Consider the following 14,879-nt stretch of genomic DNA (forward strand, 5'->3'; position numbering starts at 1 on the left):
GCTTACATTACACAGCTGCCAAGAGGTAAAGCCAGGGCTCAAGAGAAGTTCCTCTTTCTCCTGAGCTCTTCCCACTGAATTAGGAGCTCATCACAGGTCCGGTGTCTCATATCTGTAATGGGAGTGAACTACGGAATGAGGGTCCATTGCAAACCTCTTGAAGTAGAAGGACCATCTCTTTCTTAGGTGGGGGTGGGACACAGGAGCAAGGGGAAAGCAAAGAAAAAAAATGTTTCATTCCTTTGATTTTTTAAAAAAATATTTTATTTATTTATCTGAGAGAGAGTGAGAGAGAGAGCATGAGCAGGGGGAGTCACAGAGGGGGAGGAAAAAGAAGGGGGAAAGAATCTCAAGCTGACTCCTCACTGAGCCTGGAGCCTGACGTGGGACTTGATCGCACAACCCTGAGATCATGAGCTGAGCTGAAAGCAAGAGTTGGAGGCTTAACCGACTGAGTCATCCCCGGGACCCCAATTCCTTTGATATTTTTGGACAATTGCTGTGCTTAGGAGTAGCTGTATAGCACAATGGTTAGAGTAAATGGGCTTCAAAGTCGGATACATTGGATTCTAATGCTGGCGCCTTAATTTGGCAGTGTTACAGAGGAGGCTATCTTACTGAATTGAGTTTGAGTGCCCCGTTCAGAAAGTGAAATGATCAGCTTCGTGGGGTTGTTTCGGGGATTAAATGAGATAACGTACTGGAGTGTTTTTGCAGTTCCTAGCAAATCGTGTAGGTTGTTTGGTCATTACACTACAATTATTAGATGTTCATGAACAACAAAGAATAAGTTTCTGCCTTTGCCCATCAGCCTTCAGAGTGGTGGGTAAAAGGGAAGAGGGCGCTTCTGTAAGCCACTGAAGTCCAACTGGTGGCCAGGACTTCTATCCCAGGAGTGTGTGTGAACGGCTTAACGGCTGCGACGGCTCAGGACGGAAAGCTCTAGTGATTATGTCACTAGAAAGAGCACTGGACTTGGAGCCAGATAGCCCTGAGTACCAGCGAGCCAGTCGCAATGTTCTTCTTAAACAGGGACCACGCTCCATACCCTCACGAGGAGCGTTGCTCAGAGTTCGATAATTCTCAAGAAGGCTGTTGCGCCACCCGGGATAATGAAGAAATCCCCTAAATGTGCTTGGCTCCCTAGAACTGGCTTTCCCAAGAAGGAACGCGGTTCATTTTGCAGCCAGGAAGCACTCCCGGAGGCCCGGGGGTCAGGGGCACAGCAGGAGCCGAAGCGCACTCGGGCAGAAGGCGGGGATCAGTGCGGGCTCGCTGTGCAGTAACCTCCGCGCGGCGCTTCGTCCCGCGCGTGTGAACTGGCCCCCGGTCAGGCGTTACCTAGCAACAGCGTCCTAGAGCCTGGCCCCAGGGACCAACCAGCGCAGACCTAGTTGTTCCAGTGATGGAATGGTCCAATCAGTGGGCGCTGCCAGGGGCAACGTCCTCTAGCCGCTCTCCGCCAGCGCCAATAAGGGCCTAGGAATTATATGAGCCGGAGCGGAGCGTTGGGAGCTGACTCCTGACAGATAAGGTCAACCGGAACGAATAACAAGCTTCCGAGTGCATCTGAACGACGGTTGTGAAGGCAGGTCGCCGCCATATTCTCTTGGGGCATTTTCCGGTACCGTCGTCCACTCTGCCTACCAGAGTGACCCACGATGCCGTGATTCCTCCGTTCCGGCCAGAGCTTGGCCCCCACACGAAGCCGAATCCGGGCCAGCTCAGACTCCGGGCCCAGTGGGGCCGTGTCTCCTCAGCCCGGAAAAGACAGTGGCCCTGGGGTTGGAGCATCCAGGATCTGGGGACTGGAAGAGCCCAAAGCGCCGCCTGCAGCCCCGCTCCGCATCTGGAGCGCAGAACCTGGACCCGAGCCGAGGAGGCTCGCCGCGGCGGTTGTGTATTTTTTCATGCGGGAGTGGAGAATTCTGAGGCTCAGAAGGCCTCGTGCCGGTTGGGATGCCGGAGACCTAAGGCCACGTGGGGGCGCTCGCTCTGCCCATTTTTGCGGCTCACTCATTCATTTTTCACAATGTATCTAAACCAGTTCTTGGGCGAGAGCTGCAGCCACGGAAACCACCCAGACGTGCAAAAGGCCTTAGAGGGGATGGAGGACAGAGGGGGTAAAGTGACGGGGCTGAGCCTTAGGGAGGGACTGTTCTAGAATGCCTCGGGAAGACTTGGGGTGTTTTGTTTTGTTTTTTAAATAATTTACACAGCCATCTTTCCTTGTTTAAAGCTACAACATAGTTGGGTGTTTGGGTTTTTTTAACGGCTTTATTGAGATATAATTAACACACCCTAAACTTCGTCCCTTTTAAGTATACAATTCAGTGATTTTTAGTATATTCAGAGAGTTGTACAGCCATCACCACAATCTAACTCCAGAATGTTTTCATCACCCCGGAAGGAAACCCTTTAGCCATCAGGATCCATTCTCCCCTCCTTCAGCCCCTGGAAACCACTAATCTACTTTCTGTCTATCAATTTGCCTATTCTGGACATTTCATATCCTTGGAATCATAAGACATGTGGTCTTTTGTCCGGCTTTTTTCATCTGGCATACTGTTTTGAAGGTTCATGTTATACCATGAATCATTATTTTTTTTTGTTTTGTTTTTAAAGATTTTATTTATTTATTCGACCGAGATAGAGACAGCCAGCGAGAGAGGGAACACAAGCAGGGGGAGTGGGAGAGGAAGAAGCAGGCTCATAGCGGAGGAGCCCGATGTGGGGCTCAATCCCATAACGGCGGGATCACGCCCTGAGCCGAAGGCAGACGCTTAACCGCTGTGCCACCCAGGCGCCCCTCATTATTTTTTTAAAACATTTTTAGTATATTTTATTTTTTAGAGTAATTCAGGGTTAAGTTGAAAGTACTGAGAGTTCCCATATCCCAGCACCCCCAATCTCAGCCACCCTACTATCAGCATCGCATACCAGATTGGTGCATTTGAATCTGCAGTGATATATCATTATCACCCAAAGTCCACCGTTTACATTAGGGCTCACTTTTGGTTTTGTACATTCTGCGGGTTTTGGTAGAGGCATAATGACATGTATCCACCAATTATTATAGTATCATTACCCTAAAAATCTTCTGTGCTCCACCTATCATTCCTTCTCCCCAAACCCTGGCCGCCACTGATCTTTTTACTGTCTCCATGGTTTTGCCTTTTCCAGAATGTAATATAGTTGGAATCATACAGTGTGTAGCTTTTTCAGATGGCCTTCTTTCTCTTTGTGATATGCATTTAAGGCTACTACATGTCTTTTCATGGCTTAATAGCTCATGTCTTTTTAGTGCTAATATTTCACTGTATGAACGTACCGCGTGTTATTTATCTGTTCACCTACTAAAGGACATCTTGGTTCCTTCCAGGCTTTGGCAGTTGTGAATAAAGTTGCTATACGCGTCTGTGTGCAAGTTTTTTGTGGACATAAGTTATTAACTTATTTGGGTAAGTACCAAGGAGCATAACTGCTGGATCATATGCTTAGAGCATGTTTAGTTTTATAAGAAATCAACAGTCTTATAAAATGGCTGTACTAATGGCTTTTTTTTTTTTCTTTTCCTTTTTCAAAGTGAGCTCTACACCCAATGTGGGGCTTGAACTCACAACCTCGAGATAAAGAGTCATATGCTCTACTGACTGGACAGGTGCTGGACAGGCAGCCCAGTACTAATGGCTTTTTCAATGAATTCCTCAAGAGTTTGTATATCCTGTCATCTACAGATAGTTTTACATCTTTCATTCTCATCTGGATGCTTTTATTTTATTTTCTTGCCTAATTGCTCTGGCTAGAACAGTACGATGTAATAGAATAGAAGTGATGAGATGAGAAGTGATGAGAATAACAATGGTGAGTAGAACAGAAGTGGCAAGAATGGACTTCCTTGTCTTTTTCCTTATCTTAGGGGTAAAGCATTCAGTCTTTCATTAGGTGGAGGACACTGTCTTTGAGTCCTGGTTTTTGAGCAGTTTTGTCATGAAGGGGTGTTGGATATTACCAAGTGCTTTCTGCACTTCTGTTAAGATGATCATGTGGGGGGCGCCTGGGGGGCACAGCGGTTGAGCGTCTGCCTTCAGCTCAGGGCGTGATCCCAGCGTTCTGGGATCGAGCCCCACATCGGGCTCCTCCGCTATGAGCCTGCTTCTTCCTCTCCCACTCCCCCTGCTTGTGTTCCCTCTCTCGCTGGCTGTCTCTCTCTCTGTCGAATAAATAAATAAAATCTTAAAAAAAAAAAAAGATGATCATGTGGGTTTTGTCTTTATTTTATTGATGTATGATGCATTATATTAATTGATTTTCAGATGTTAAACCAACTTTACATTTCTGGGTTAGTCCTGTGCGATTCTGGTATATAATCTTTTTTATATGTTGCTGGATTGGGTCTGCTAGTATATTTGGTTAAGAATTTTTTATTTTTATTTGTGGTAATATGCACACAACATAAAACTTACCATCTTAACCATTTTTTAAGTGTACACTCGCATCGTTGGGCAACCAATCTCCAGACCTTTCTCCTCTTGCAAAACTGAAACTCTATACTCATTAAGCAACTCCCCGTTCCCCCCCTCACCTCAGCCTGTGGCAATCACCCAACAACTATCACAATCACCCAACCTCCTGTTTCTATGAATTTGATACTTTAGACAACTCTTATAAGTGAATTCATACAGTATTTATCTTTTTGTGACTGACTTATTTCCCTTAGTATAACGTCCTCAAGTTTAAGCCGAGTTGTAGCATGTGTCAGAATTTCCTTCCTTTTTCAGCTGGATGGTATTCCACAGCACGTCATCGACCACATGTTGTTTCCCTATTCATCGGTCCGCAGACACTTGGGTTCCTTCCATCTCTTGACTGTTGTGAATTTGCTGCTATAGACACGTGTAGACAAATAGCTCTTCAAGGCCACACTTTGAATTCTTGGGGCACATACCTAAAGTGGAATTGCTAGATCATAAAGTAATTCTATTTTTAATATTTATTTAGAACCCATCATAGAGTTCTCCATAGTGGCTGCACCATTTTACATTTCCACCCACAGTGCACAGGATCCCAGTGACTCCACATCCTGGCCAGCAGCTGTTCTGTTTTCTTTCTTTCTTTCCTCTTCTTTTCTTTCTTCTTTCCTTCCTTTTCCCTTTCTTCTTTCTTTCTTTCTTTCATTCTTTCTTTCTTTCTCCTTCCTTCCTTCCTTCCTTCCTTCCTTCCTTCCTTCCTTCCTTCCAATAGTAGGCCTCCTAATGGTTTGGAGAACAGCACAGTTTTTTAAAATATTAAACAGTTTTATCTAATCATTCTTGTTTTAAACAACTGCTTTTTTAAAAAAAGATTCAAAAAAATAAAAAATAAAAATAAATAAAAAAGATTCAATTTATTTTAGATGGAGAACATGAGAGCATGTGCTCAAGCAGGGGGAGGGGAAGAGGGAGCAAAGCCAACTCCCCACTAAGCAGAGAGCCCCACGTGGGGCTCAGTCTCACCACCCTGGGATCATGACCTGAGCTGAAACCATGAGTCAGACGCTTAACTGACAGAGCCACCCAGGTGCCCCTAAACAACTGCTTTCAATGTAATTTCTCTAGCTCTTTCTCCAGGTTTCAGTCAATGAGGAGCTATTTGCCTGCTTGCTTGCTGGCTTGCTTGCTTTCTTCTTCCTAATTGATTCACAATGCTTGTCTTTTTCTGTGCTCAACTCCCGCGAGAGACTGTCTTATAATTCCCTGGAGTGTGTCAGTGCTATTACTGTGGCTTTCTCATGGTAGATTCCTCGTGAATCTTCACAGGTTTACCAGTATGTTGGAAAAAGGATGTCAGCGGAGGTGAAATATGCAAGAGGCCGACCGGCCTGCCCTCAGATGCTTATAGAAGTCAGCTAAGCTAGGGATGAAATCTGCACTGCATTATGATGTCTTTATTACCTTGGGACGGCTGGCTCCAATCCGGGGCTTTTCCAGCCCTTGAGGCACCCAGACCTTTTATATCTGTGTGTCTACCTCACGGGGTTGTAAGCACCACTGAGAGCAGGCACCCTTAGCGCCACCTCTTTCCAGTCCCCAGCATTATGTTTGGAGATGGCACGTTTAATCATCGTCAGACACGGAGACCTGCAGGTGCTCTGGGACTAAACCTTGAGTCCAATCCAGCGGAGACCCGAAGACCTGGAAGGCTGTGGACAGCCATGTAACGTCCATGGCCAGGGACACTTTGTTTAGCTCCCTGCTCTGCACCCAGATCCTAGAGCAGTGCTCAACACAGGCGGGCTTAATGCAAGTTCGAGCGTCGTTCAAGTCTGAGTGCCGAGGCGGCAGGGAGCCCCCACAGCGACGCAGATGGGGCTCTGGCGAGACCGGGGCCGAGCCGACGTGGGAGGAGGAGCGGCGCTATGAGTCCCGGGCAGCGGGGCTGCACCGCCGTCCCTTCGCACGCGCGGCCCGACACCCCGCGGGGCACGGAGCAGGTGCTCGGCAGGTGAGCTCCCCGGGTTAGCAGGCGCTCCACGAAGAAGGCGGCTTCCCTCCAAGGAGTGATTGGCCGAGACCCAATCATAACGCGGCTCCTGGCTTCCTGCTCCGCGCCAGCCAATGACCGTGCACGGGAGGGAGAAGGGCGTGAAGCCCAGTGGTGCCATTATCTTTGAGGGCGAAGGGTGTCTAGCCCTGGCGCAGCGGAGGGGTGGGTGAGCGTCTGCAGTGCTCCCGCCGTGGCAGCTGGCATCCTCCGGTGCTCTAACCCAGGTCCTTGCAGGACCCGTAAGAATAACTCCGGAGGGGTTTGCACTGGCCCCACGAGAGGCTGGTCCTGGTGCCCTTCGGGCCTCCTGGGAGGCGCTCTGAGCCCAAGCACCGGCCGGGTTCCGCTTCGCCGCGTCTAGAACCCCGGACCCGAGGGCGAACCGCAGGGAAAAGCGCTGGACCCATGGCGCCGCCCCGGTCCCCGCGCCTCGCCGGCGGGCAGGGGAACACCCGGTCCGGGCGAGGGAGGCCGGGCGCCGTGAGTTTCGCAGACGTGGCCGTGTATTTCTCCCCGGAGGAGTGGGGCTGTCTGCGCCCCGCGCAGAGGGCCCTGTACCGGGACGTGATGCGGGAGACCTACGGCCACCTGGGCGCGCTCGGTGAGGCCCGGCCCGCCCCTTCTCTCCCTTTTGGTGACACGGAGATTTTTAGACTCGGGTCTGGACGCGCCTGAGTTTCTGCTGTTGGGGGTGGTCTTCGCTCCGGTTCAAAAGGCTGTACCCACCCCTGCAGAGGAAGTGCCTTGTCTAGGCTCCAATCTCTCACCCTGTCCGCTGTCGGCCTCTTCTCCCCTAGGATTCGCAGGCCCCAAACCTGCCCTCATCTCCTGGCTGGAGAGAAAGAAGGAGGTGTGGAGCCCGGAGGCCGAGGATCCCGAGGCGGGGGCGAGGCACCCAGGATCTGGGATAGGTGAGGAAAGTGGGGCTGAGCTGGACGGCAGCATCTCTTGGGAGCGAGCCACAGGCAGGCCCTTCCCACAGCCTCCTTCCCACAGACAGCCTCTCTTACAGGCCCCGGTTGGTAAGAAACCTCTGAGCCTTCTCTTTCAAAGTTCCCTTTACGAGACCTGGTGCCTTCCTTGGGTCAAGGACAGCTAGGTAGCTGGAAGAGAAGTTGGGGATAGAATGTACTGAGCCTTCCTCTATGTTCCTGGAGTGTCTGCATACTTCAGAAAGGGGCCAGAAGTTCACTCAGTGACACCGGTAATGTTGGCCCAGGGGGTGACTGCTATTTTTACATACACTGGCCTGCAATCCCGTCCAGTCCCTGGAGAAATCTCTGTCCCTGGAGAAATGCCTGCATTTAGAGGCTTTAACACGACAGGTGATTGCCTATTTCCAGCAGGCAGTACAATCCCTCACCTTCTGACAAAACTGCCATTTCCCAAGTCCTACCCAAGGGGGAAAAAGGGCCTGTGGGCCATGGAAGGGGGAGCTGCTGCCTGAAATGAGCCTGGGGGCTCTGAAACAGGGTCTAGAACACAGGAACGCCCTGCTGCTGCTCCCTTCACCTCCATCTCCCCATTGTGAGAGAAAACGCAGGCATGATCGTGCAAGCGCTCAACAATTCCGTTTCAATCCTCTTGTCTCTTTAGAAAGCAAGAAAAAGAATGGAGCCAGCAGCAAAATCGGGGCCAAGGAGCATGAGGGTGTCCCTGTGAAGAAGGCCAGGCTGGTTCCTGGTTTCAGGAACTGCAGCCGTCCATTGGCTCAGCTGTCCACAGACACTGGGCCGCCGTGCAACAAGACTCCCAAGAGGCCCTACCCGTGCCTGGAATGCAGCCGTTCTTTCAGCTACCCCTCCCTCCTAGCCAGCCACCAGCGGGTCCACTCGGGGGAGCGGCCCTTTCCCTGCGACCAGTGTGGACGTTGCTTCCGCCAAAGAGGCAACCTGGCCGTCCATATGCGCATCCATACAGGGGAGAAGCCCTTCTCCTGCCCAGACTGTGGGAGGCTCTTTGCCTACCCCTCGATGCTGGTCAGGCATCGGCGAATCCACTCTGGAGACCGTCCATATGTCTGTGGGCCTTGTGGGGTTCAGTTCTCCCAGAGGGCTCACCTCGTCCAGCACCAGCTGCTTCATACGGGGGACAAGCCGTATTCATGTCCAGATTGTGGCCGCTGCTTCCGCCAGACTGGGGCCCTGGCCATCCACAGGCACAGACATGGGGGGGAGAAGCCGTACGTGTGCCCTGAGTGTGGACGCCACTTTACACACCCTTCCCTCTTGGCCATCCACCAGCGTGCCCATACTAGGAAGAAGCCCCATATCTGTTCGGACTGCGGTCGGGGCTTCGCCTACCCCTCCCTCCTGACCAATCACCAGCGGGTCCACTCCGGTGAGCGCCCCTACCCTTGTGCCCACTGCAGTGCCCGCTTTGCCCAGCAAAATAACCTGCTCCAGCATCAGCTCATTCACACCGGGGAAAAGCCCTATGAGTGCCCTGACTGTGGCCGCTGTTTCCGGCAGAGCGGCTCTCTGGCAATCCACAGACGCACACACACAGGGGAGAAGCCCTACTCCTGTCCCGAGTGTGGGCACCAATTTACCTCGTCCTGTGTCCTCAACAGCCACAGGCGCATCCATTCTGTTGAGAGGCCTTTCCCTTGTTCCCAGTGTGGGAAAACCTTTAAACGAAAGAGTGCCCTGGAAGCCCACCAATGGACCCATCATACAGGCAGGACAAGTCAGAGGGGTGGCAGACCTCTGTTACCCCCCCCAGCCCAGGCCCGTGTCCCTGAGGGTCAGGAACCATCAGTACACTTCCGACATTTTCCCAATATGTTCCAGTAGTGCGAGTGTCAGCTCCGCGTGTCCCCTAACTCTAGATCTCAGGAGAACAAATTTCAGCTTGGACCAGGAGCCAGAATGTAAGAGGAAGATCATAGGCTTTGAACCAGTTTATCTCTTGTTCGATCTTGGCTCATCCCTCGCATCATCTTCTCTCTGACTATGAGTACATTAATACTGCCCCCAAGGTGGTTGTGAGGATTAAATAATATATATTCAGTTAAAACTGTCTAGTGCAATATTTCTCACTTGTGTATATCCTTCCAAGCTTTGCACATTACAGTAGAGTTGTTTGAATACTGAGGACAGCCTCACCCCAATCACCCCTGCTGAAAACAGCTTTTAATGTAAATTTCCTAGCTCTTTCATATGTTACAGCAAGTTAGAAAGTATTATTGCCTTATTTATTCCTGAAGTGATTCAACAATGCTTATTTTTTCTTGGGCTCAACTCAGAGGGGAGAGACGGCCCCATAATTCCCTGGAGTGTGTCCCTGTGGCTTAGGCACCCAGACCTTTGCTTATATAGTAGATGTAAGCACCACCGAGAGCAGGCACCCTTGGTGCCACCTCTTTCCAGCCCCCAGCATTATGTTGGAGATGGCACGTATAATCATCATGAGACACGGAGACCTGCAGGTGCTCTGGGACTAAACCTTGGGTCCAACCCAGCGGAGACCCGAGGACCTGGAAGGCTGTGGACAGCCATGTAACGTCCATGGCCAGGGAGACTTTGTTTAGCTCCCTGCTCTGCACCCAGCTCCTAGAGCAGCGCTCAGGCGGGCTTAATCCAAGTTCGAGCGTCGTTCAAGTCTGAGTGCCGAGGCGGCAGGGAGCCTCCACAGCGACGCAGATGGGGCTCTGGCGAGACCGAGGCCGAGGCCGAGGCCGAGGCGGCCCGGGAGGAAGAGCGGCGCTGTGGGCGCACCGCCGTCCCTTCGCACACTTGGCCCAACACCGCGCGGGACTCGGAGCCTGTGCTCGGCGGATGCGCGCCCCGGGTTGGCTGGCGCTCCAGGAAGAAGGCGGCTTCCCTCCAAGGAGTGATTGGCCAAGTCCCAATCAGAACGCGGCTCTTGGCTTTCTGCCCCGCGCCAGCCAATGACCGTGCACGGGAGGGAGAAGGGCGTGAAGCCCCACGGTGCCATCATCATAGAGGGCGAAGGGTTTATGGATCTGCTGCTACGCACTGGGCCCTCTGCAGGGATGTGATGCGGAGGACCCCGGACCACCTGGGCGTGACCGAAGGGTCCCAGCCCTCCCCTTCTCCGCCTTTTAGCGCAAAGGGGTACTATTAGGCCTCGGTCTGGATGCGCCTGAGTGTGTTTTTGGGGAGGGTTTTCTGTGTTTGGGTTCACGAGGCTGTACCCACCCCTGCACAGGAAGCGCCTTGTCTAGGCTCCAACCTCTCACCCTGTCCGCTGTCGGCCTCTTCTCCCCTAGGATTCGCAGGCCCCAAACCTGCCCTCATCTCCTGGCTGGAGAGAAAGAAGGCGGTGTGAAGCCCCGAGGCCGAGGATCCTGAGGAGGGGACGAGGCACCCAGCCACACCTACACCGCACCCTTCTCTTTAAAGACCCCAATTCGTAAGAATCTGACGAACCTTCTCTTCCACTGTTTTCTTTCCCAGACCTGGAGGCTTCCTTGTGTTCAAGGGTAGCAGGTCCCGCTGGTCCCAACAGGGGATCGGAGAGAGGCAACAGTTGGGGTTTGAGGTCTTTTGCCTTCACTCCTCTGAGTACTTAGGTTATAGCTTCTAATAGAGCTTTCCTCAATTACGGGAATGTTCTATCTGTGCTGTGGAACACAGAAGCCACTAGCCACAGGCGGCCATTTAGCACGTGAAATGTGGCTCATGTGCTCAAGGAAGTGAGTTTTTCATTTTAGTTAACTTAAGCCTAGAGAGCATGCATGGTTCTTGGAACATGCACGGGCCTTGGAAAGAGGCCAGAGGTTCACTTTGGTTTGTTGGCCTGCCCCTGTTTCTCAGGGCATATCCTGCCATGGAACCTGCCTAGAGCCCTCTGTAGAATTTAATGCCTTGCCACCTTTCATTTAGGATGAAAATAGGGTGTTCTTGTGTGCTCCAAAGGCACCGAGGTGTGTCTTTTGAGAAATGTTTCCACTGAAATGTCCATATGTAAGGTCTTGAACCAGGAAAAGGTGGCAGCTTCCCTCTGAAAAAAGTTTAGCCCTTCCGTATGAGAACCTCTACAGTTCCGGAGGCCTGCAGTGAGAAGGGATGGTCCTCTTTCTGAAAATGGGAAACTTCTGCTGGAGGCAGGTGGGCCGTCGCTGGGTGAGGGCTTCACCCTTAGGTCCTTCTGCCCTGGATGAACAGGGTGAGTCTGTGGTAAGTCAAAGCACCCCACAATCTTTAGTTCCAATTCTCTTGTGTGTGCAGAAAGCAAGAGTAAAGAAAAGAAGGGAGAGATGGGGGTGAAGGCACTTAATGCAGCCTGTGCGAGAGGGGCTACCCTATAAGGCAGCACGACAAGACTCCTTTGAGGTCAGTGAGGGTGCTCACCTTGGGGGGCTGTGTGGGGGGGGTTATGGCCAGATACAGCCTCAGGGCTCCCGAGCCACAGGATAACGGTGCTGTCAGGCTCCAAAGAAACCGTACCCATGTCTGGGCTGTCCTCTTCCTCCTGGCCAGCCCCCAGCAGGCCCGCTGTGCCAAGCAGCCTCTCCCTGTGACAGTACGGATGCTGCTGTCGCCGTGCAGGGACCTGCCCCGCCATCAGCCCCGCCACCCAGGCCAGACCTTCTTCCCCTGCCCCCAGCGTGGCTGGTGCTTTTGAAAAAGTAGGGCGCTGGCCCCCTCCCTAAGGAAGAGGCTTTGTACACGTCTGGACTGTGGGTGGCTTGTTGCCGTCCCCTCACTGTTAGACGCAGGCGGATCCACTCTGGTGACCGTCCCCGTGTGTGTGTGGGGGGGGGTTCATGCAGTGTCCCCTGTTCCCAGAGGGCTCACGTGGTCTAGCACCAGCTGTTCCACACCCGGCACACCTGTGTCCTGACTGCACCTGCCGCTTCCGCCCGAGCAGGGCCCTGTGCGCCCGTGAGGCCCCGACACAGGTGCTGGCCACCGGGAGCTGGGGAGGTAGGTGGTGCCTGTGCCACGCGCCCTTGGCTGTTCACAGACGCGCACACACCCAGGAAACCACACCTGCCCCGACTACAGCATCTGCTCCTCCTGCGTCTCCCTCCCACGGGCACATCCACGCTAATGAGAGGCCCTTTCCCGGCCCTGAGCGCGGGGAGAGAAAGTCTGCCCAGAAAGCCCGCCGGTGAAGCCATCGTGCGAACATGGAGAGGCCAAGGGGCACCTGGGTGGCTCGCTCAGTTAGCGTCGGACTCCTGATGTTGGCTCAGGTCATGAGCTCGGGGTTGTGAGATCGAGCCCCACACTGGGCGTGGAGCCTGCTTAAGGTTCTCTCTCCCTCTGTCCCTCGCCCCCCTGCCCTATGCTTGCTTGCTGTTTTTAAAAAAACAAAAAAGGAAACAAAACAAACCCCCCAAAACCCAAACATGGCGAGGCCAAGGTGTGGGAGACCTGTGCCCCAGCCTCCCCCCTTGGAGATCAGGACCCCTCAGTTCATGTCCAGTATTAGATAAATTCCAGAAGTGTGGGTGCTGTGAAGCTTACGATGGAAGATATCCCTTGTCACCAAGTGTTAGCCACACAGAGCGAGTAGAGGCAGAAGAGAGAGGGAAGGGGGAGGGGGAGATGTAGAAAGTGTAAAGGTCTCTGATGCCTTGACGTCCTCCTTCAGAGAACAGGATATAGAGGTAATCAGAAAGGTTCCAGTGAGTTACCTCACCAGGCACAGACAGGCTGGAACTAGACTACGTGAATCTGTTAAGAAAAGGTAAGGTTTGGGGCGCCCGGGTGGCTCAGTCGGTCAAGAGTCTGCCTTCGGCTCAGGTCATGATCTCAGTGTCCTGGGACTGAGCCCCATGTCAGGCTCTCTGGTCAGCGGGGAGCCTGCTTCTCTCTCTCTCTGCTTTCTCTCTCTCTCATGTAAGTAAATAAAATCTTTAAAAAAAGAAAAGAAAAGGTAAGATTCCTTCATTATCCATGACATGACTTTCTCCCAGGACTGACACTGCTTGCTGGAGTCTGGGTTTATGGTGCAACGACATTCGAGGCAAAGGCTGGGTTCCATTAGTCCATAAGGTGGAGTCCATGTGTGCTATAATCAAAGGTTGCACGGCCAGTTACTTCCCTCTCACTGAGCATGAAACAAGGAGAAATTAATCTCAAAGCCTTGCACCCAGTTTAGAGCTGCCCGTGGAATGTGGAGAACATTCTAGGTTCAAATCTCATCCCTGCCTTTACTAACAGGTTTTGGGCAAGCCACTCTACCATCTGATAACTGTCCCTCATAAGGACTCTGAAAGGTGAGTTTCTTTTTTCTTCTTTTTTTAGGCGTCACATGCTCCTCCAGCTGAGCCAGCCGGGCGCCCCTGGAAGGTGAGTTTCAGCTGCGGTCATCTACAACGATGTGCCTACAAGGCGGCACCTCGTACTTGGTCCTCAGCACCATTGCCCTTAATCCAAAACAAGGTGTCTTTGGTCTTTATATAGCCTCTTGGTGTGCAGACTCCCTGGATCTTCTCCATCCTTCTCTATAGTGGGCAATCTTCAAGAGGAGCCCGGCTTGTCCCTGTGCCCAGTGTGGATCCAGGAATTTATACAGAAGAGGGGCAAGAACCTCTGTTCTCACATTAAGTCCTGGGTGCTCCTCTCTCCAAAATGTTTCCCTGTAGTTGAGAGCCTCTGACTCTGCCTGATTCCGAGGTCCTGCTTTAGTACCCCCCACCAAGATGATGGCAAGCCAGGCCAAATGGGGCCTTTCCAGCCCAGGGTCTAGCCTGCCCTCCCATTTCCTGCATGCGGGAAGAGGGCTCAGCACCTTTTCATCTCAGGGGTCAGTCATCCTTCCTGTTCAATGTCAGCATCATCGACAGCACATCATTACCATTGAGGCAAAATGTCCGCAGATTCCTTTCCAGCCTTCTGTTCAGTCACTTCCTTCGAAATGAAATGGTTTGCTGTGCACTGGCCTTTGTATTTTCTTAGCAGCCTAAGTTTACCTTCTTATTTCTCCAAACGGAACTATGTATAGGCAGAAAGCATAGACGCAAAGCTATCAGTTTGCCCTGCAAGTGAACTACGAGAGGGATTTTCTGAAGACATTACCGGAAGGGAATCCACTCCTCTAGTTTTGATTTGGAGCTTTCCCACGGGCAGATGAGGCCATCCGATGTCTGGCGCCAACCTATCCCTTTGATCCTTCAGTTTTACCCTAACAGTATTTTGTACTGCATCAGGGAGTGTCCTCATTCCCTGCACACTCAGAACGTTCCTGAATTCCTGTCTTTGTACCAGAGATCTTTACAGCCATGGAATTCAGCTGTTTATTCAACGGATGTACATTGAGCACCACTGCCCTCCCTAAATCCTACCCATTCATACCCCAAACTCATTTCCCACCTGATGCATCCATCTGGAAGGTCATTCAGAGGGACTCTGTCTTATCCATTTTGGCAATCTTGA

General features: G+C 52.0%; 1 protein-coding gene and 1 long non-coding RNA gene across 4 annotated transcripts; both read left to right on the forward strand.

The window, feature by feature from the left end:
- The first annotated feature begins 6,660 nt into the window (after positions 1–6,660).
- On the forward strand, positions 6,661–9,556 carry LOC103657896 (zinc finger protein OZF-like). The gene is made up of 3 exons (XM_040635071.1): positions 6,661–7,126; positions 7,323–7,436; positions 8,122–9,556. Exons 1-3 carry the CDS (start codon positions 6,931–6,933, stop codon positions 9,318–9,320), a joined length of 1,509 nt encoding a protein of 502 aa, XP_040491005.1. The 5' UTR covers positions 6,661–6,930; the 3' UTR covers positions 9,321–9,556.
- Positions 9,557–10,468: 912 nt separating this feature from the next.
- On the forward strand, positions 10,469–14,381 carry LOC103657869. Of its 3 annotated transcripts, XR_005835991.1 has the most exons (5): positions 10,469–10,604; positions 10,760–10,902; positions 11,721–11,825; positions 13,749–13,793; positions 13,908–14,381. It is a non-coding gene; the product is annotated as an uncharacterized LOC103657869 (long non-coding RNA). The 3 variants fall into 3 exon arrangements; XR_566989.2 differs by having other exon boundaries at positions 13,749–14,381; XR_566990.2 differs by lacking the exon at positions 11,721–11,825 and having other exon boundaries at positions 13,749–14,381.
- The last annotated feature ends 498 nt before the right edge of the window (positions 14,382–14,879 follow it).

The sequence above is a fragment of the Ursus maritimus genome, unplaced genomic scaffold, assembly GCF_017311325.1.
Source record: "Ursus maritimus isolate PB19 unplaced genomic scaffold, ASM1731132v1 scaffold_2, whole genome shotgun sequence".
In the NCBI taxonomy this organism is placed as follows: domain Eukaryota; kingdom Metazoa; phylum Chordata; class Mammalia; order Carnivora; family Ursidae; genus Ursus; species Ursus maritimus.

Bases quoted from the DNA above. Each gene is read 5' to 3' on its own strand.
- LOC103657896 (XM_040635071.1), top strand. From the start codon at position 6,931: ATGGCGCCGCCCCGGTCCCCGCGCCTCGCCGGCGGGCAGGGGAACACC. The intron at 7,127-7,322 runs GTGAGGCCCGGC...CTTCTCCCCTAG, and splicing joins CGGCCACCTGGGCGCGCTCG to GATTCGCAGGCCCCAAACCT. The intron at 7,437-8,121 runs GTGAGGAAAGTG...TTGTCTCTTTAG, and splicing joins GCACCCAGGATCTGGGATAG to AAAGCAAGAAAAAGAATGGA.